Below are 21,217 nucleotides of genomic sequence, written 5' to 3'. Positions count from 1 at the left end.
ACTCTGCTTCGTTAGGGGGTGGCACTGGCTGCCGCCCTCCCCCTTGGTGGGGACACCCTGTGTGTCCCCCCCACCCCGCACACTGTCACCCTGGGGGGGACAGGAGCAGCCCTGTCCCCATTGGGGGTGGCCCTCACTTGCGGTGGGTGCCCAGCATGACCTTGGTGACGAAGGTGACGATGGCGGCGGCCGGCTGCTCGGGGTCCAGCTCGGCGAACACGTGGCACGCGTTGGCGCAGGGACCCTCCGGCTTCTTGGCCACGAAGCCGAAGATCCTGGTGGGAATGTGACATTGTTGGGACACACACACACACACATGGAGGTGGCACCGGTCCCCAAAACAGGGACAAGCAGGTGGCACCGGGGACAACCCGCGCCGGTACTTACTTAGATGTGGTGCCATCCGGGTTCGCCCACCTGCGGGCACGGGGTCGTTAGCAGGGGGGTTAATTAGCCAGGTGTCCCCCGCCGATTGTCCCCGTCCCCCCCGTGGTACCTGCGGTCCTGGGGGTCTGTGCTGCAGTAGGTGACGTTGCCCACGGGGTAGTGACGGCGGAAGAAGAGCCTGGAAGGGGGACAGGGTGACACTGGGATGGGGTTGGTACCCTGGGGGTGATGGTACTTGGGGACGATGGTATCTAAGGAGGGTGACACTGGGGTGGTGGGGTTGGTACCCGGTGGGTGATGGTACTTGGGGACGATGTTACCTAGGGAGGGGTGACACTGGGGTGGTGGGGTTGGTACCCGGTGTATGATGGTACCTGGGGATGATGGTACCTAAGGAGGGGTGACACTGGGGTGGTTCCATGGGAGGTTGGTACCCGGTGTATGATGGTACTTGGGGACGATGGTACCTAAGGAGGGGTGACACTGGGGTGGTGGGGTTGGTACCCGGGGTATGATGGTACCTGGGGATGATGGTACCTAAGGAGGGGTGACACTGGGGTGGTTCCATGGGAGGTTGGTACCCGGTGTATGATGATACTTGGGGATGATGGTACCAAGGAGGGGTGACACTGGGGTGGTGGGGTTGGTACCCGGGGTATGATGGTACTTGGGGCCGATGGTATCTAAGGAGGGGTGACACTGGGGTGGTTCCATGGGGGGTTGGTACCCTGTGGGTGGTGATACTTGGGGACGATGGTAGCTAAGGAGGGGTGACACTGGGGTGGTTCCATGGGGGGGTTGGTACCCAGTGTATGATAGTACTTGGGGACAATGGTACCTAAGGAGGGGTGACACTGGAGTGGCGGCAGTAGGGTTGGCACCCAGAGGGCGGTGGTACCCGGGGCTGGTGGTACTTAAGTGGAGGTGACACTGGGTACGCAGAGGGCAGCGGCAGCTGGGGCTGACAGCGCCCAGCGGGTGACACTCGGGGCTGCGTCACCCCAAGGCCGTGGACACCCGGTGCGCGGGGGGGTGACACTCACTTGCGCTGGCTGTCGGTGAGGGTGATGCCCTGCGCCGACACCTTGAAGTGGACGGTACAGGCGGACGCGCGCGGGCTGGCGCCCAGGACGGCGCCCGCGGCCTTGGCCACCGCCTGCGGCCCCGTCAGCGACTCCGTGTCCACGGAGCTCAGGTACAGCACGCTGCAGGCTGGCACGGGGCTGGCACCGGGCTGGCCCGACCCGGTGTCCCCATGTCCCTGTCCCCGTGTGTCCCCACCATCCCATTCTGGAACCCCCATCCTGGTATCTCCTCCATCCTTGTCCCCCCCATCCCCATGTGTCCCATTCTGGAACTCCCATCCTGGTATCTCCCCATCCTGGCATCCCCCCATCCCCATGTGTCCCCACCATCCCATTCTGGAACTCCCATCCTGGTATCCCCTCCATCCTTGTCCCCCCCATCCCCATGTGTCCCATTCTGGAACTCCCATCCTGGTATCTCCCCATCCCAGTATCCCCGCATCCCTGTCCCAATCCCCGTGTGCCCCCCCATTCTGGAACCCCCATCCTGGTATCTCCTCCATCCTTGTCCCCCCCATCCCCATGTGTCCCATTCTGAAACCCCCATCCTGGTATATCCCCATCCCCATATCCCCCTGTCCCAATTCCCATGTGCCTCCATCCCAGTATCTCCTCGTCCCAATGTGTCCCCCCATTCTGGAGCCCCCATCCCGGTGTCCCCCTGACCCTGTTCCAATTCCCATGTGTCCCCCCCCTTCTGGAGCCCCATCCCAGTATCCCCCTGTCCCTGTCCCAATTGCCAGGTGTCCCCACCATCCCATTCTGGAACCCCCATCCTGGTATCTCCCCATTCCCGGCATCCCCCCATCCCAATCCCGTGTGCCCCCCCATTCTGGAGCCTCCATCCCAGTATCTCCCTGTGCCAATCCCAATGTATCCCACCATCCCATTCTGGAACTCCCATCCTGGTATCTCCTCCATCCTTGTCCCCCCCCATCCCCATGTGTCCCATTCTGGAACCCCCATCCTGGTATCTCCCCATCCCGGCATCCCCCCATCCCAATCCCCGTGTGCCCCCCCATTCTGGAGCCTCCATCCCAGTATCTCCCTGTGCCAATCCCAATGTATCCCCACCATCCCATTCTGGAACTCCCATCCTGGTATCTCCTCCATCCTTGTCCCCCCCCATCCCCATGTGTCCCATTCTGAAACCCCCATCCTGGTATCTCCCCATCCCGGTATCCCCCCATTCCTGTCCCAATCCCCGTGTGCCCCTCAATTCCGGAGCCTCCATCCCAGTATCTCCCTGTCCCAATCCCCATGTGCCCCCCTCCCCATTCTGGAGCCCCCATCCCGGTATCCCCCCAACCCTGTTCCAATCCCCATGTGTCCCCACCATCCCATTCTGGAACCCCCATCCCGGCATCCCCCCATCCCAATCCCAATGTGCCTCCCCATTCTGGACTTCCCATCCCAGTATCCCCCCCATCCCTGTCCCCATCCCCCTGTGTCCCCCTCTCCCCATTCCGGAGCCCCATTCCAGTATCCCCCATCCCAGCATCCCCCCCATCCCTGTCCCAATCCCAATGTATCCCCCTCTCGCCATTCTGGAGCCCCATCCCCGTGTCCCCCCCATCCCTGTCCCAATCCCCCCGTGTCCCCCTGTCCCCATCCCCGTGTCCCCCCATCCTCGCGTCCCCCCCATCCCTGTCCCAATCCCCCCGTGTCCCCCTGTCCCCATCCCGGTGTCCCCCCATCCCCGCGTCCCCCCCATCCCTGTCCCAATCCCCCCGTGTCCCCCTGTCCCCATCCCCGTGTCCCCCCGCACCGGCTCCCTGGCGCAGCAGATCCGCGGCCGTGCTCATGTTGGGGGCCACGGGCACCTCCAGCTTCTGCTCCAGCGGGTCTGGAAATGAGAGGGGGGGGAAAAACAGCCTGGACCCCCCCCAGGACACATCCCCCCCCAAGCCCCCCCAGCCTTGGGGAGGGCTCCCCATCCTCAAAGGACACGGGGGGTCCTGGATGAGGGGGGGACACCCCACATGCCCCCGTGTCCCCCCTCACCTACCTCGGCTGGGGATGCGGAGGGCGCAGGGCAGGGAGATGGGGCTGATGGAGTGATGGAGCACCAGGGCGGGCAGGCTCCCTATGGGGGGGGAAGCGGTAAGGGGGGGCACCCCACATATCCCCCCCCGCCGCCCCCCGGCTCCTCACCGAAATGGGGCTCCTTGGGGCAGCCCTTGATCTTCACCCCCCGCGGCCCCGTCTCGATGAGGAAGTGGCGGACGAGCTGCTCCTGGGGGTCCCCTGGGGACAAGGGACAGGGCTCTGCTGTCACCCGCCTTCATTTGGGGCATTGGGATACCCTGGAGGTGCTTTTGGGGAGGCACCGGGGACCAAGGGACGAGCTGCTCCTGGGGGTCCCCTGGGGACAAGGGACAGGGCTCTGCTGCCACCCGCCTTCATTTGGGGCATTGGGATACCCTGGAGGTGCTTTTGGGGAGGCACTGGGGACTGAGGGACGAGCTGCTCCTGGGGGTCCCCTGGGGACAAGGGACAGGGCTCTGCTGTCACCCACCTTCATTTGGGGCATTGGGTGTTGGGGGGGGGACACGGGATACCCTGGAGGTGCTTTTGGGGAGACACCGGGGACCAAGGGACGAGCTGCTCCTGGGGGTCCCCTGGGGACAAGGGACAGGGCTCTGCTGTCACCCCCCTTAGTTTGGGGCATTGGGTGTTGGGACATGGGATACCCTGGAGGTGCTTTTGGGGAGACACTGGGGACCAAGGGAGGTGCATCTGGGGACACGGGGAGGGCTTGGGGACACAGCGGGGAGCAAAGGGACAGGAAAGGGGCTCAAAGGCTCTGGGGACATCAGGGACCCCAGGGAGGTGCCAGGGTGCCCCCACGGGACGGGGGTGACATGGGGCAGGGGGTGACGCGGGGCGGGGGGTGTCCCTTACCCTTGCTGTGGGTGACACAGTTCGGGGGTGGCGTGGCCACCTTCAGCGCCAGCCCGTAGGCGCCCTGGAAGGAGCTGCTGTCGCGGATGAGGAAGGCGCCCGGTTCCTCGGCCTTGAGCAGCGCGATGGCTGCGGGGGCGCGGGGTGAGCCCGGACGCCTGGGCCCCTCCGCAACCCCCCCCCGTCCCCCCCCCCCTGCAGCCCCTACCTTGCTCCCGCGAGAGGCCGGGTTTGTACCAGAACTTGGACGTGTCCTGCACGAAGGTGACGCTCCCGGGGCTCCCCGGGGGGTCCCCGCCCCACGGCTCGGGGTCCGGGGGGGGGCCCGGCGGGTGCCGCTTCTCGGGCAGGGGGGGTTGGGGGCCCGGGGGGCCGTCGTAGGCGGCGGCGGGGGGGAAGGAGGGGGTCGGGGAGCCCAGGGAGCCCCCGGCGCCGTCCGGGCTATCGGGGGGCGGCTCGGGGCTACCGGGGCCCTCGGGGGTCCCGCGCCAGGGCCCCCCCTCGCCCGGGCTCCTTCGCTCTGTGGGTGAGGAGGGGGGGAGGTCAGGGGGCTAGCAGCCCCCCCCCTCCGCTAGCCACGTCCCGCCAGCCCCCTATTTCCCTCCGCAGCCAATAGCGTCCCCGACACCCCAAATTAGCCCCTCTTTGACCATTGCCCCCCTCCCAGATCCCTCGAGCCTCCTTTGTGGCCACTAGCCCCCTCCCTACCCCTCATTAGCCGCTTTGTCAGCACTAGCCTCCCTCCCACCTTCATCAGCCCCATTAGTAGCCATTAATTACCCAATTTCCTTATTAGCACCTCTGCATCCTCCACCCCCATCAGTGGCCACTCCCAGCCTCCTATTAGCCCCTCTGCAGCCCCCGACCCACATTATCGCCCCGTGGCCACTAGCCACCCGCTCACCGCTGGGCACCCGCAGCGGCTCGGGCTGCCCGGGGATCCCGTAGCCATCGCGGGCTTCCAGCGCGAGCGCCTCGTAGCCCGGGGCCGCGGGGCCGCGGCGGCCGCAGCGGGGACAAGCGGCGACCTCGGCGGCGGGTGGCGGCGGCGGCGCCTCCCGCTCCAAGCGCAGCCCGTAGAAGGCGGCGGCGGCGGCCGCGAGCTCCGGGCCGCGGCAGCGCGGGCAGGGGCAGCGCGGCCCGGGCTCCTCCGGCGGCTCCCGGGGCCCGCGGGGCCGCAGCCCCTCGGAGAGGGAGCGCTGCGCCCGCCGCCGCTCGGAGCCGCCGCCGCCGCCGGCCTCGGCGGTGCCGTCCGCGCGCGCCCGCGCGGGGCCCGCGGAGCCCACGGGGCCGGCGGTGCCCACGGGGATAGCGGAGCCCACGGGGCTGGCGGTGCCTATGGAGCCCCCGGGGCTGGCGGTGCCCACGGGGATAGCGGAGCCCACGGGGCCCCCGGTGCCTATGGAGCCCCCGGGGCTGGCGGTGCCCACGGGGCTGTAGGTGCCCACGGGGATAGCGGAGCCCACGGGGCCCCCGGTGCCTATGGAGCCCCCGGGGCTGGCGGTGCCCACGGGGCTGTAGGTGCCCACGGAGCCCCCGGGGCCGGCGGTGCCCACGGGGATAGCGGAGCCCCCGGGGCTGGCGGTGCCCACGGGGCTGTAGGTGCCCACGGAGCCCCCGGGGCTGGCGGTGCCCACGGGGAGAGCGGAGCACACGGAGCCCCCGGTGCCCACGGGGCTGTAGGTGCCCACGGAGCCCCCGGGGCTGGCGGTGCCCACGGGGAGAGCGGAGCACACGGAGCCCCCGGTGCCCACGGAGCCCCCGGGGCTGTAGGTGCCCACGGAACCCCTGGGGCTGTAGGCGTCCACGGGGCCCCTGGTGCCCACGGAGCCCGTGAGGCTGTAGATGCCCACGGAACCTCCGGGGCTGGCGGTGGCCCCGGGGCTGTAGGTGCCCACGGAGCCCCCGGGGCCGGCGGTGCCCACAGAACCCCCGGGGCTGTAGGTGCCCACGGGGCTCCCGGTGCCTATGGAACCCCCGGGGATGGCAGAGCCCCCGGGGCTGTAGGTGCCTACGGAGCCCCCGGGGCTGGCGGAGCACCCGGTGCCCACGGAACCCCCGGGTACGGTGATGCCCACGGAGCTCCCGGGGCTGTAGGTGACCACGGAACCCCCGGGGCTGGTGGAGCCCCCGGAGCTGGCGATGCCCACGGAGCTCCCGGGGCCGGCGGTGCCCCCGGGCCCGGCAGTGCCCACGGAGCCCCCGGGGCCGGCGGTGGCCCCGGGGCTGGCGGAGCCCGCGGGCCGGTAGCCGGCGCGGGCCGGGGGCCGCTCCTCGCCCTCGGGGGGCCTCACGCCGAAGCCGCCCAGCAGCAGCTCGAGCTCGCGGCGCTCGGCGGCCGTCGGGGGCGGCGGGCGGCACCGCGGGGCGGCGGCGGCTCCGGTGTCATCGGGGGGTCCCGTAGCCACCCAGGGGGGCCCGGTGGCCGCGCGGGCGCTCGGCTGCTTCTGCACGCGGGCGTAGGGGCTGCCGTCCAGCGGCCCCAGCGTGTGCGGGAGCTCTGCGGGCGGCAGGGCGAGCGCTCAGGGCTGGGGGCGACCCTAGGGTGCGATGCCCCTTCCCACCCCCCCAAAAAATCCAGGGTGCTGCGGAGGGGCCCAGGCGTCCGGGCGGGCGGCAGGGCGAGCGCTCAGGGCTAGGGGCAACCCCAGGGTGCGATGCCCCTTCCCACCACCCCCGAAAAATCCAGGGTGCTGCGGAGGGGCCCAGGCGTCCGGGCGGGCGGCAGGGCGAGCGCTCAGGGCTAGGGGCAACCCCAGGGTGCGATGCCCCTTCCCACCACCCCCGAAAAATCCAGGGTGCTGCGGAGGGGCCCAGGCGTCCGGGCGGGCGGCAGGGCGAGCGCTCAGGGCTAGGGGCGACCCCAGGGTGCGATGCCCCTTCCCACCACCCCCGAAAAATCCAGGGTGCTGCGGAGGGGCCCAGGCGTCCGGGCGGGCGGCAGGGCGAGCGCTCAGGGCTAGGGGCGACCCCAGGGTGCGATGCCCCTTCCCACCACCCCCCAAAAATCCAGGGTGCTGCGGAGGGGCCCAGGCGTCCGGGCGGGCAGCAGGGCGAGCGCTCAGGGCTAGGGGCAACCCCAGGGTGCGATGCCCCTTCCCACCACCCCCCAAAAACCCAGGGTGCTGCGGAGGGGCCCAGGCGTCCGGGCGGGCGGCAGGGCGAGCGCTCAGGGCTGGGGGCGACCCCAGGGTGCGATGCCCCTTCCCACCCCCCAAAAAATCCAGGGTGCTGCGGAGGGGCCCAGACGTCCGGGCGGGCGGCAGGGCGAGCGCTCAGGGCTAGGGGCAACCCCAGGGTGCGATGCCCCTTTCCCCCCAAAACCCAGGGTGCTGCGGAGGGGCCCAGGCGTCCGGGCGGGCAGCAGGGCGAGCGCTCAGGGCTGGGGGCAACCCCAGGGTGCGATGCCCCTTCCCATCCCCTAAAAATCCAGGGTGCTGCGGAGGGGCCCAGGCGTCCGGGCGGGCGGCAGAGCGAGCGCTCAGGGCTAGGGGCGACCCCAGGGTGCGATGCCCCTTCCCACCACCCCCCAAAAATCCAGGGTGCTGCGGAGGGGCCCAGGCGTCCGGGCGGGCGCTACCTTCCAGGCTGTCCTCGTGGTGCACGTTGAAGCCCTCGTAGGAGTCCCAGCGCACGGCCGGCTCCGAGATGCTGTAGTCCACGGTGACGCTCGGGCTGTTGCGGACGCTGTCCCAGCCTGCGGGGGGGTATTTTTAAGGTGCCTGGACCCCCTTGTTGGGGGGTAACACGGGTGCTCCCCGCTCCCTTCTCACCTTTGATCTTCTCGGGGCTGGAGGAGAAGACGAACTCCACGCTGGCCTCGAAGGGGAAGCGTTCATCTGCGGGGGGCAATGGGGAGATGGGGGGCACGTGGGGGTGCAGGGACCCCCTCCCCATGGCTGCGCAGCCCCTGCTGCCCCTCCTCACCTTGCCAGGCCTCGTCGAGCTCGTCCTTGCCGAACCAGAGCTGGGCGCCGTGCACGGTGCACGTGTGGAACTGCACGCGGAAGACGCCGGCGCGCTCGGCGCCGCGGCTCTGCTTGTGGTAGCATTTCACCTGTGGAAGTGGGAGGGGGGGTCACATGCAATGCACACGTGTGTGCACGGCCCCACGCATGCTCACGTGCACCCCGGTGCATCCATGCACACACACCCGTGAACGTGTGCATGACCCCCCCATCATTTGCACACACGTCCCCCCATTGCACCCCCCCCATCATTTGGGGGGGTTCCCCCAATTGCACCTATGCACCAAGCCGCCCCCTCCCCATTTGTCCCCGCTCACCATCACGTCCCCCTTCAGCAGCAGGGCCGGCTCCAGGGTGATGCAGAGGCTCTGGGTGCCCGATGTGCTGCTGTGGGTGCAGGGGACAGGGCTGAGGGCTGCAGGGGGGGTCCCTGCACCCCCTTTTGCCTCCCCTCCAGCTCGTACTCACTAGACGCCCGAGGTGTAGACGAGCTGCATGGACTGGTAGATCTTGAGGAAGGGCTGGAAGGCTGCGGGGGGCAGAGGGGCATCGGCTCTGCATGGAGCAGGGGCTCGCGCGGCGTGTGCCCCCCTCCACGTGCAAGCAGCCCCAACGTGCGAGCGCCCTTGCACGAGCAGCCGCCGCACACGGGCGCCTCTGCAGCAGCACGGGGCCTGCAGCCTTGCACGAGCACCGGCAGCCTTGCACGAGCACGTGGCTTTGCAGGAGCACGAGGTTTTTGCACAAGCACGTGGCTTTGCACAAGCACGTGGCTTTGCACGAGCACGAGGCTTTGCACGAGCACGAGGCTTTGCATGCACACAAGGCTTTGCACATGCATGAGGCTTGGCGCGTGCACATGGCTCTGCACAAGCACGAGGCTTTGCATGTGCACGAGGCTTTGCACAAGCACGTGGCTTTGCACGTGCACATGGCTTTGCACATGCATGAGGCTTTGCATGCACACAAGGCTTTGCATGCGCACAAGGCTTTGCATGTGCACGAGGCTTTGCACAAGCACGTGGCTTTGCACGTGCATGAGGCTTTGCACATGCACGTGGCTTTGCACAAGCACATGGCTTTGCACAAGCACGAGGCTTTGCACGTGCATGAGGCTTTGCACGTGCACAAGGCTTTGCACATGAATGAGGCTTTTCATGTGCACGTGGCTTTGCACAAGCACGTGGCTTTGCACGTGCACGAGGCTTTGCACGAGCACAAGGTTTTGCACGAGCACGAGGCTTTGCACAAGCACGTGACTGCACGTGCACGAGGCTTTGCACGAGGCTTTGCACAAGCACGTGACTTTGCACATGCACGTGGCTTTGCACGAGCACGAGGCTTTGCACAAGCACGAGGCTTTGCACAAGCACGAGGCTTTGCACATGAATGAGGCTTTGCATGTGCACGTGGCTTTGCACAAGCACGAGGCTTTGCACGAGCACAAGGCTTTGCACAAGCATGAGGCTTTGCACAAGCACGAGGCTTTGCACGAGCCCCCCACGAACACGGCGCTGCACCGGTGCCCTCGCACGCGCGGAGCCTCTCGCACGCGCGTCCCCACGCGGATCCCCCCCGGCTCGGGGCGGTGGTGGCGCCGCGCGGGGCACTCACGGGCGCCGGGCTCGAAGCCGGGCAGGGCGGGCACCAGGACGTGGTGCAGGAACAGGGGGCTGCTGTTCATCTTGATGCTCCCCGAGAGCAGCCCGCTGAAGTAGCTGATGTACCTGGGGGGGCAGGAGGGGGAGCTGAGCACCCTGCCCCCCCCGGGGCCTCATTGCACCCCCCCAGCACCCCACAACCCCCCCCAGCACCCCACAACACCCCCCCAGCACCCAACAGCCCCCCCGGGACCCAACAGCCCCCCCGGGACCCCACAACCCGCTCAGCACCTACAACCCCCCCCCCAGCACCCCACAACTCGCCCAGCACCCATCAACCCCCCCAGCATCCAACAACCCCCCCGGGACCCAGCACCCCCCCGGCACCCACAACCCTCCAAGCACCCCACAACCTGCCCAGCACCCACCAACCCCCCCGGCATCCAACAATCCCCCGGCACCCAACACCCCCCCAAGCACCCACCAAACCGCCCCCCCAGCACCCACCAACCCCCACCCCGGCACCCACAACACCCCCGAGCACCCAACAACCCTCCTAGCATCCCACAACACCCCCAGCACCCAACAACCCCCCCAAGCACCCAACAACCCCCCAAGCACCCACAATCCCCCCCCCAGCACCCAACAACCCCCCCAAGTACCCCCCCTCCAGCACCCACCAACCCCCCCAGCATCCCAACAACCCCCCCCAGCACCCACCAGCCCCCCCAGCACCCTCCACCGTCCCCCACGGCTCCCCCCGCTGCCCTTGGGCTGTGCGTGGGGGGCACCCAAAGGGGGTCCCTTCCCCCCCTCCCCGGTGTCCCCGTCACCCACCTCCTCTGCGAGGGCTGCAGCGCCGGGGCCGCCTTCTCCTCGCAGAACTTGCGCATGGTCAGGGTGCCCAGCGCCTGGTCGGCACTTTGGGGGGGGGGGGTCAGTGCACCCATCCCCTGTAACCGCCCCTGGACCCCCCAGAGCCACCCCGGACCCCCCAGACCCCTCCAGAGCCACCCCGAACCCTCCAGAGCCACCCCGGACCCCCCAGAGCCACCCTGGACCCCCCAGGCACCCCCAGAGCCACCCCGAACCCCCTGGACCCCCCCAGAGCCACCCCGGACCCCCCAGAGCCACCCCGAACCCCCTGGACCCCCCCAGAGCCACCCCGGACCCCCCAGACCCCCCCAGAGCCACTCTGGACCCCCTGGACCCCCTAGAGCCACCCCGGACCCCCCAGGCACCCCCAGAGCCACCCCGAACCCCCTGGACCCCCCCAGAGCCACCCCGGACCCCCCAGAGCCACCCCGGACCCCCCCGGACCCCCCAGAGCCACCCTGGACCCCCAAGAGCTACGCCGAACCCCCCGGACCCCCCCAGAGCCATCCTGGACCCCCCAGAGCCACCCCGGACCCCTCAGAGCCACCCCGGACCCCCCGGACCCCCCCAGAGCCACCCTGAACCCCCCAGACCCCCCCAGAGCCACCCCGGACCCCCCAGAGCCACCCTGGACCCCCCAGAGCCACCCCGAACCCCCCGGACCCCCCCAGAGCCACCCCGGACCCCCCAGAGCCCCCAGAGCCACCCCGAAACCCCCAGGCACCCCCAGGTCCCTCGTGTCCCCCCCAGCCCCCTATACTGCCCCATGGCCCCCCCATCCCCACCCTATACTGCCCCTTGGCCCCTCCCCGCCCCAGACCCTCCACCCCCCCCCAATGTCCCCGACATATATATATGTCCCCAACACACACACACATATATATATATATATAGCCCCCCATACCTGGCCGAGATCTTGCTGTAGTGCATGTAGGCTGCCACGATGACGCCCGTCTTGCCCTTGCTGCCCTGATGGGGGGGGGAACCACGGAGGGGGTGTCAGGGCCCCCCACCATGTCCCTGACACCCCCCCCCTGTGTCCCCGACACCCCCCATGTCCCTGATATCCCACTGTGTCCCCAACATCCCCCCTGTGTCCCCAACACCCCCCCATCCCTGATACCCCCCCATGTCCCCGACATCCCCTCCCATGTCCCTGACACCCCCCCGTGTCCCTGACACCCCCCCATGTCCCTGATACCCCCCCGTGTCCCCGACGGCCCCCCGTGTCCCCGACACCCCCTCCCATGTCCCCGACACCCCCTCCCATGTCCTCAACACCCCCCGTGTCCCTGAGACCCCTCGTGTCTCCAACACACCCCCCCGTGTGTCCCCAACACCCCCCCGTGTCCCCAACACCCTGCCGTGTCCCCAACACCCCCACTGTGTCCCAAACACCCCCCCTTGTGTCCCCGACGCCCCCCCGTGTCCCCAACACCCCGCCATGTCCCCGACACTGCCCCGTTTCCCTGACAACCCCCCATGTCCCTGACACCCTCCCCATGTCCCCTACACCCCATCGTGTCCCTGACACCCCTCCCATCCCCGACACCCCCCCCATGTCCCTGACACCCCCCGTGTCCCCCATACCCCCCTCCCCGTGTCCCCGACACCTCCCCTCAGTGTCCCCAACACTCCCCCCCGTGTCCCCAACACTCCTCCATATCCGCAACAACCCCCCCATGTCCCCGACACCCCTCGTGTCCCCGACACCCCCCCTCATGTCCCCAACACCCCCTCACGTCCCCAACACCCCCCGTGTCCCCAAAACCCTCCCTGTCCCCAACACCCTCCCTGTCCCCAACACCCCCCCATGTCCCCGACACCCTCCGTGTCCCCAGCACCCCCTGTGTCCCCAACCCGCCGTGTCCCCACCTTGCAGTGCAGCACGGCCACGTGCTGGGGGTGCGCGCGCAGCCACCCCTCCATGGCCTTGCACACGGAGCACAGCTTGTCCAGGGGCGGCGCGTGCAGCTCCGGCCACCCAAAATCCTGCACCTTTACGGGGACACGGGGACACACGGTGTCACCAAAGCAACCCCGGCACCCTGGGGACACCCCCCGGGTCCCCGCGTCACCCTGGGGTTGAGGCGGGCGATGTCGCGGCGCTTCTCGGACAGGTTGAAGAGCTGCAGGGCAGGACGGGGAGGATGAGGAGGACGCGGGGAGCACGGGGACAGCCCTGTCACCGTGTCCCCTCCTCGCACCATGTACTTGTCCTGGTGGCGGGACGTGAGCATGAGGGCCACCTCGCGCAGGTGCGCGCGGAAGCGGCCCTCGGCCAGCGCCGCGGGGAAGGACACGGCGATGATGCGCTCGGTCACGTAGGTGACGTCCGCGTCCAGGTGCCGCTCCATGACCCGCTCCAGGCTAAAGCTCCTGCGGGAAGGGAATTGCATCCATCCTCCCCTTCCCACGGCCTCCAGCAGCATTGCACCCATCCGGGGGGATACAGCACCCAAACTGGAGTATTGCACCCCCCTGCCAGCACCGTGCACCCATCCTGTGGGGTAGCACCCACTGGGGAGGTAGCACCCATCCCGGAGTGCTGCATCCCATCCCAGGAGCATTGCATCCCATCCCAGGAGCATTGCATCCCATCCCGGAGTGCTGCATCCCATCCCTGGAGCATTGCATCCCATCCCAGGAGCATTGCACCCTGCCTGGAGTGCTGCATCCCGTCCCTGGAGCATTGCACCCATCCTGGAGCATTGCATCCCATCCCAGGAGTATTGCACCCATCCCAGGAGCTTTGCATCCCATCCTGGAGTGTTGCATTCCGTCCCAGGAGCATTGCATCCCGTCCCCGGAGCATTGCACCCATCCAGGGGGATACAGCACCCATCCTGGAGCATTGCACCCCCCTGAGGCACTGAATCCCCACTGCCAGCACCATGCACCCATCCTGTGGGATAGCACCCACTGGGGATGTAGCACCCATCGTGGAGTGGTGCATCCCATCCCCGGAGCATTGCATCCCATCCCCGGAGCATTGCACCCCATCCCTGGAGCATTGCATCTCATCCCAGGAGCATTGCACCCCATCCCAGGAGCGTTGCACCCCATCCTGGAGCATTGCATCGCATCCCAGAAGTATTGCATTCCATCCCAGGAGCATTGCACCCCACTGAGGCACTGAATCCCACCCCACTTCCAAAGCACCCACCCTGTGGGATATAGCACCCACTATAGATGGGGACGTAGCACCCATCCCCGGAGCATTGCATCCCATCCCCGGAGCATTGCACCCATCCCTGGGAGCATTGCATCCCATCCCAGGAGCGTTGCATCCCATCCCAGGAGCGTTGCACCCCATCCCAGGAGCATTGCATCCCATCCCAGGAGCATTGCATCCCATCCCGGAGTGTTGCATCCCATCCCTGGATCATTGCACCCTGCCTGGAGCATTGCACCCCCCCAGGGCATTAAATCCGCCCCCGCAGCACCCACCCTGTGGGATATAGCACCCACTGGGGACATAGCACCCACTGGGGACATAGCACCCACCTTGGAATGTTACATCCCCCTCTCCCAATCCCTCCGGAACTATCGCACCCCCCGCCGGGACCCCTGCACCCCTCCTGGACCCCCCCCCGGGCCATTGCACCCACAGCCCCCACCCTGGGGTGCACGGGACCCCCTGGAGCCCCCCTTGTCCCCCCGGTGTCCCCGGTGTCCCCTGCCTGGGCAGGGTGCTGCGCTGCCTGCTGCCGTTGAGCGACTTGGTGGAGCCCTGCGAGGAGGGGACAGGACAGAAATGGGGGGGTCACCGGGTGGTGACAGACCCCGGCGGGGACCCGTGTCCCCGTCCCTAAGGAGGGGGACACGGGGGACGGGGGGGCACCCACCAGGTTCTCGCTGCGCCGCACCGGGGCCGTGTTCCTCCTCTGCGCGGGAAAAGGGGGTCGTGGTGGATCCGGGGGGCCCGGCCCCACGGCGAGGGGGGGCTCTGTGTGTCCCCCCCACCTCGCCCCACATCAGAGCCCCCCAGCACTTACCAGCTCGGGAGGGGGCAGCGCTTGGCAGGGAGAGGCCACCTGCAAGGGGCGAGGGGGGGTCACCCCCAGCGGGACCCCCAAGTGGGACCCCAGCCCCACAGTGAGGCCCCGTAGAGGGACCCCAGCCCCATCGCGGGACCCCAGCCCCATTGTGGGACCCCATAGAGGCACCTTGGCCCTAAAGCAGGAACCCAACCCCATAAAAGGACCCCAGCCCCATTGCGGGACCCCATAGAGGCACCTTGGCCCCAGAGCAGGACCCTAACCCCATAAAAGGACCCCAGCCCCATTGCGGGACCCCATAGAGGCACCTTGGCCCCAAAGCAGGACCCTAACCCCATAAAAGGACCCCAGCCCCATTGCGGGACCCCATAGAGGCACCTTGGCCCCAGAGCAGGACCCTAACCCCATAAAAGGACCCCAGCCCCATTGCGGGACCCCATAGAGGCACCTTGGCCCCAGAACAGGACCCTAACCCCATAAAAGGACCCCAGCCCCATTGCGGGACCCCATAGAGGCACATTGGCCCTAAAGCAGGACCTTAACCCCATAAAAGGACCCCAGCCCCACGGAGGACCCCTGGGCAGGACCACGGCCCCATAGTGAGACCCCAGCCCCACAGGAGGACCCAGAGAGGGTTCCCCGGCCCACAGCAGGACCACGGCCCCCATAGCGAGACCCCAGCCCCACAGGAGGACCCAGAGAGGGTTCCCTGGCCCATAGCAGGACCACGGCCCCATAGTGAGACCCCAGCCCCACAGGAGGACCCAGAGAGGGTTCCCTGGCCCATAGCAGGACCACGGCCCCATAGTGAGACCCCAGCCCCACAGGAGGACCCAGAGAGGGTTCCCCGGCCCACAGCAGGACCACGGCCCCATAGCGAGACCCCAGCCCCACAGGAGGACCAGAGAGGGTCCTCTGGGCTGCGTGAGCTCCCGGGGCAGGGGTCACACATGGGGACCCCCCATCATGTCCCCCCATGTCCCCCCGTGTCCCCCTGGTGCTGGAAGCCACCCCAGATGGTGTCGCTGGTTCCCCCCCCAGCCCCTACCTTGGCCTCGCATCGCCTGTGGCTGGCGACCTTGCACACTGCGGGGGGGACAGGACACACAAAAGGGTGTCACCGACTGTCCCCAAGGCAAAGCAACCCCCTCCCACCACCAGCGACCCCCCTCCAGCACCCACCGCCCCCAGGAGCCCCCCCTTTCCCATCCGCTTTGGCCAGGGGGTGCCAGCACCCTGTGCACGGAGCTGGCACCCAAGCGGGGGGAGTCACACGGGATGTCACCGGTGTCACCTCTGCAGAGCAGGCCCTGGGCGTCGATGGGCTCCTTGCAGGCGGCGCAGAGCTTCTTCTTCTTGAAGACCTTCTCGCGGAAGCTGTGGGGCTCGGGCACCCTGTGGGGCTGCGGGGGGCACGCGTGGGCACGGGGCACCCGTGGGTGCCGGGGATCTGCCGCGCAGCCCCACGTGGGTGCACCCATGGGTGCGCAAGAGCAATGGGTGCAGGGGCACGGGAGCAATGCCCAGGCTGCACGAAGCCGTGGGCATAAGGGGAAAGGAGCTGCATGTGGCACCCATGGGTGCATAAGGGCTACGGGACCCACATGCGGCATCCACGGGGTGCAGGAGGGACGTGGGATGCACACGCAGCACCCATGGGTGCCCAGGCGGGGCTAGGGGGGTGCTGCATGGGAGTCTGCCATGCTCCGGAACGCCCAAAGCTGCGGATGCACCGACACACAGATGCACAAACATGTGGATGCACCAACACACAGACGCATCACTGCACCAACACACAGATGCATCAACACACGGATGCACCAACACAGGGACGCATTGATGCAGCAACACACGGATGCACAAACACATGGATGCACAAACACACGGATGCACCAACACACGGACGCATCGCTGCACCAACACACGGATGCATCGATGCATCAACACACAGATGCACCAACACATGGATGCACAAACACACGGATGCACCAACACACGGATGCACCAACACACGGACGCATCGATGCACCAACACACGGATGCACCAACACACAGACACATGGATGCACCAACACACGGACGCATCAATGCACCAACACACGGATGCACCAACACACGGATGCACAAACACACAGACACATGGATGCACCAACACATGGATGTACCAACACACGGATGCACAAACACACGGATGCATCGATGCACCAACACACGGATGCACAAACACACAGACACATCGATGCACCAACACACGGATGCACAAACACACGGATGCACAAACACACGGATGCATTGATGCACAAACACACGGATGCACCAACACACGGATGCACAAACACACCGACACATGGACGCACCGACACATGGATGCACGGATGCACAAACACACGGATGCACAAATACATGGATGCACAAACACACGGACGCATGGATGCACCAACACATGGATGCACCAACACACGGGTGCACCAACACACGGATGCGGCGACCAGCTGCCCCCGCGGGGGCGCAGAGCCAAACGCTGCAGCCCCCCGTGCCCAGACCCACGGGCAGAAGCACCCAAGGGTGCCTGGCCCGGGACACGGGGGCAGCCGATGGGGACAGCGGGGGGGGTTATAAATAACGCGCTGTCCCCTGGGGGCCGCGGGCCCCTCCCGGCCTGTCCCCGCTCCAGGACACCGTGTCCCGCTGCAGGAAGCGGCGCGGGGGGGAACGGGGCCAGCCCAGGAAACGGGGCCCCGGGGGCAGGACCCGCCCGCTTCCCACGGCGCCGCGTGGGAAAGGGCCTGCGTGGGAAGAGGGACTCGGAGCGGGGTGGGGGGGGGGGATGAACGCAGTGACCCCCCCCCCCCCACGCGGGCCCTTCCCCACATCCTCCCAACAACGCGGCGGGGGGGGGGGGGGGGCGCAGGACGGAGCCGGCTGAGACCCCGCGAACTCGTGTCACGGAGGAAGGCGGGGAGGGGGGACCCCCCCATGGGATGGGGGCTCGGGGGGAGGGGGAGTCCAGAGAGGACCCCCCCCCCGCGGTGTTCCCGCCCCCCGACATTGCCCCCCCCCGCCCCGTCCGGGGCGGGGGGGGGGCAATGTCGGGGGGCGGGAACACCGGGGGGGGGGGGCCGCACCGGGGCGGGGGGGGGTCCCCGTGGAGCCCTTGAGCGTGACCCCCCCTCCGCTGCCTACGTCACTGCCCCCCCAGGACCCCCCCCTCCCCGGGGGCTCCCCTACGTCACCGCCTCCAGGGATTCCCCGTCCCGTTCCCGTTCCCGCCCCGGTTCCGGTCCATGTCCCGTACGGTACCGTGCCGGTGCCGCCGCGGCGGCCGAGCGCCCGCAGCAGCGTCCCCACGGCGCCGCGGGGCTTCATGGCGAAGCGGGGGCCGGGAGCGGCACCGGCACCGGGATCCGGACCGGGCTCCGGACCGGGCGGGCCCGGGGGCGCCGCTCTCCGCGCACACAATAAGTCCCTTCCCGTGCGGCGGGGGGGGGGGGGGGAAGCGGGGGGAGGCACCGGCAGGGCGGGGCCGGCTGAGCCCGGACGCCGTCGTGACACCGGTGGCGCCGCCGCTCCCTGCCTCAGTTTCCCGCATCCCGGGAATCCGGGGGACCCGGGAAGCGCCCCCCCCCGCCCCCGCCTCCCCCGGTTCGTACCTTCATGGCGGCGGGACGGCCCCGGACCGGGGCGGCCCCGGGCGGAACCGAGCGGCGATGCTGCCGCCGCTTCCTCCTCCTCCTCCTCCTCCTCCTCCTTCTCCCTCCTTCCTCGCTCCCTCCCTCTGCTCCGTCCCTCCCGCCGCTGCCCGGGGGCCTCCGCGGCCCGTTAACCCCTGCGGCCCCGCGCCCCGTGGCACGGGCTCTATAGGGGACGTATAGCTCGGTACTGCCCTGCCCCGTCCAGCCTGGGCCCTATAGGGGCCGTATAGCTCCATACTGCCCTGCCCCATTCAGCCAGGGCTCTATAGGGGCCGCATACCTCCATACTGCCCTGCCCCGTCCAGCCTGGGCCCTATAGGGGCCGTATAGCTCCATACTGCCCTGCCCCATTCAGCCAGGCTCTATAGGGGCCGCATACCTCCATATTGCCCTGCCTCGTCCAGCCCAGGCTCTACAGGGGCCGTATAGCTCCATACTGTCCTGCCTTGTCCAGGCTGGCCTCTATAGGGGCCACATAGCTCCGTAATGCCCTGCCCCATCCAGCCCGGGTTCTATAGGGGCCACATAGCTCCATACTGCCCTGCCCTGTCCAGCCAGGGCTCTATAGGGGCCACACACCTCCATACTGCCCTGCCCCATCCAGCCCGGGTTCTATAGGGGCCACATAGCTCCATACTGCCCTGCCCCATCCAGCCGAGCTCTATAGGGGCCATATATCTCCATACTGCCCTGCCCCATCCAGCCTGGGCTCTATAGGGAGCATATAGCTCCATACTGCCCTGCCTCGTCCAGCCCGGGTTCTATAGGTGCCACATAGCTCCATACTGCCCTGCCTCGTCCAGCCCAGGCTCTACAGGGGCCCTATAGCTCCATACTGTCCTGCCTTGTCCAGGCTGGCCTCTATAGGGGCCACATAGCTCCGTAATGCCCTGCCCCATCCAGCCCGGGTTCTATAGGGGCCACATAGCTCCATACTGCCCTGCCCTGTCCAGCCAGGGCTCTATAGGGGCCACACACCTCCATACTGCCCTGCCCCATCCAGCCTGGGCTCTATAGGGAGCATATAGCTCCATACTGCCCTGCCCCGTCCAGCCGAGCTCTATAGGGGCCATATATCTCCATACTGCCCTGCCCCATCCAGCCCGGGCTCTATAGGGGCCACATAGCTCCATACTGCCCTGCCCCATCCAGCCGAGCTCTATAGGGGCCATATATCTCCATACTGCCCTGCCCCATCCAGCCCGGGCTCTATAGGCACCGCAGAGCCCCCATACCGTATAGGAGCACGGCTGGGTGTGCGGGAGGCCCTGAGCCCATCCCCGTGGCATCCCGCCTTGGGGGGCACAGGGGGCGACAGGGGGGCTGGGATACCGGGCAGCTGGGACCCTGGGGAATCCTTGCTCCAGGGAGGGATGGATTGGGAGATACAGGATGGAGGGATGGGATATAGGACAGTATATGGGACAGGGATTGAGTGAAGTCTGGAAATCCGGGGTGTAGGATGGAGTTAGGAGGTAGGAGAAGGCACGGGATGGAGGGATGGGGTTTGGGATGCAAGGATAGGGTGTAGGATGGAGAGATGTGGCACAGGATGGAGGGATGAGGTTTAGGATGCAGGGATGGCGTGCGGGATGCAGGGATGGGGCACAGGATGTCGGCATCGGGCTCTGGCTCTCCTCTTCCTGCGGGATTTTCCCCCTTTCCCCACCTGATCCCAGGGAGGAGCCGGAGCCTGGAGCGCTGTGGGGAGGCTCCGGAGCCGCCTGCCCCCGAGGCCTGGGCGGGAGGGCCCAGGCGTCCGGGCCCTGCTCGGCTCCAGCGGCTCTTCCTGGTTCCGGCCGCGCTGGAATCCCAGCGGCGGAGAGAGCCGGGAGCCTCCGGGCCCCCGGCATTCCGGAAGGGAGCCGGGAGGGCGACGGCACCTCCAAAACCACGAGCAGCATCCGCCAATCCCGGGGGGAGGCAGAGGGATCGGGAGAGGGGGCGGATAACCCGGGAGCGGGGGCGTTATCCCGGGAGCGGGGGCGTTATCCCGGGAGCAGGGGCGTTATCCCGGGAGCAGGGGGGGGGATATCCCAGGAGCAGACAGACCCTCATTGCCCCCATTGTACAGAGGAATTGGGCTCCCCAAACCCCCCTGTTTCCCCCTCCGCGTCCACCCCCTTGGCCTCGGGGCCGCGACCGGCCCCAAATCCCCCCCTTTTCCACCCAAATTCCAGGGTCCCCCCGGGGCCCTCACACACCTGGGGGGGCAGCGGGGCGGCCGCGGGGGGCCGGGCGCAGCACCAGGCGCCTCCTCCCCGGCCCATGGCTCCCTCCGGCCGTTATTATTTTTCCCGTCTTTTCCCTCCCCTTGGAGTGTTTTTTTTTTCCTTTTTTTTTTCCCTCCCTTTCCTCCTTCTTGGCGATCTTGGAAGCCGCCGTCCAAACTCCTCCTCCTGTGGCAGCCGGAGCGGTGCCAGCCCCGTCCCCGTGCAGGTGCCACCGGGACGGGTGACACGGGCATCGCCGGGGGCGGATGGGGGTCAGGAGCGGGAGGGAAGCGGGATAATCGGAATCCCGTTTCGGCTCAGCCTCTGTGCTGGGAGGGAGGTGGATCCGGCGTCTGGGATGGTTTGAGTTTGTTGGGACTCAAGAGCTGGAGCCGGGGGGATCGGAGGGGAAAATGCTGCCGATTGCAGGGAGCAACGGGAAGCGGGATACAAGAGCAATGGGAAGCGGGATACGGGCGCACAGGTCTAG

The 21,217-nt window shown here is 68.0% G+C and overlaps 2 protein-coding genes across 2 annotated transcripts; both read right to left on the bottom strand.

Annotated features, from left to right (window-relative positions):
* Positions 1-133: 133 nt before the first annotated feature.
* TNS2 (tensin 2) lies at positions 134-13,200 on the bottom strand. The gene is made up of 23 exons (XM_088529761.1): positions 13,029-13,200; positions 12,900-12,950; positions 12,697-12,819; positions 11,726-11,790; positions 10,783-10,866; positions 9,959-10,071; positions 8,813-8,873; positions 8,662-8,731; positions 8,304-8,433; positions 8,150-8,215; positions 7,957-8,073; positions 6,785-6,876; positions 5,582-6,697; positions 5,281-5,479; positions 4,585-4,896; positions 4,377-4,505; positions 3,627-3,719; positions 3,481-3,558; positions 3,241-3,318; positions 1,431-1,599; positions 497-565; positions 388-417; positions 134-275 (listed from the first exon to the last, which is right to left on the bottom strand). The coding sequence occupies exons 1-23, from the start codon at positions 13,176-13,178 to the stop codon at positions 134-136; spliced, it is 3,537 nt and encodes a 1,178-aa protein (XP_088385887.1). The 5' UTR covers positions 13,179-13,200.
* Positions 13,201-14,206: 1,006 nt separating this feature from the next.
* Positions 14,207-20,793, bottom strand: LOC148593718 (tensin-2-like). The gene is made up of 7 exons (XM_088529760.1): positions 20,719-20,793; positions 16,117-16,225; positions 15,871-15,908; positions 14,820-14,858; positions 14,670-14,708; positions 14,505-14,554; positions 14,207-14,216 (listed from the first exon to the last, which is right to left on the bottom strand). Exons 1-7 carry the CDS (start codon positions 20,782-20,784, stop codon positions 14,207-14,209), a joined length of 351 nt encoding a protein of 116 aa, XP_088385886.1. The 5' UTR covers positions 20,785-20,793.
* Between the last annotated feature and the right edge of the window lie 424 nt (positions 20,794-21,217).

This window comes from Tinamus guttatus, unplaced genomic scaffold (assembly GCF_059628265.1).
Source record: "Tinamus guttatus ecotype Peru unplaced genomic scaffold, ASM5962826v1 Tinamus_guttatus_pri_ptg000344l, whole genome shotgun sequence".
NCBI lineage: Eukaryota > Metazoa > Chordata > Aves > Tinamiformes > Tinamidae > Tinamus > Tinamus guttatus.
This window is presented reverse-complemented; position numbering and strand designations above follow the sequence as displayed.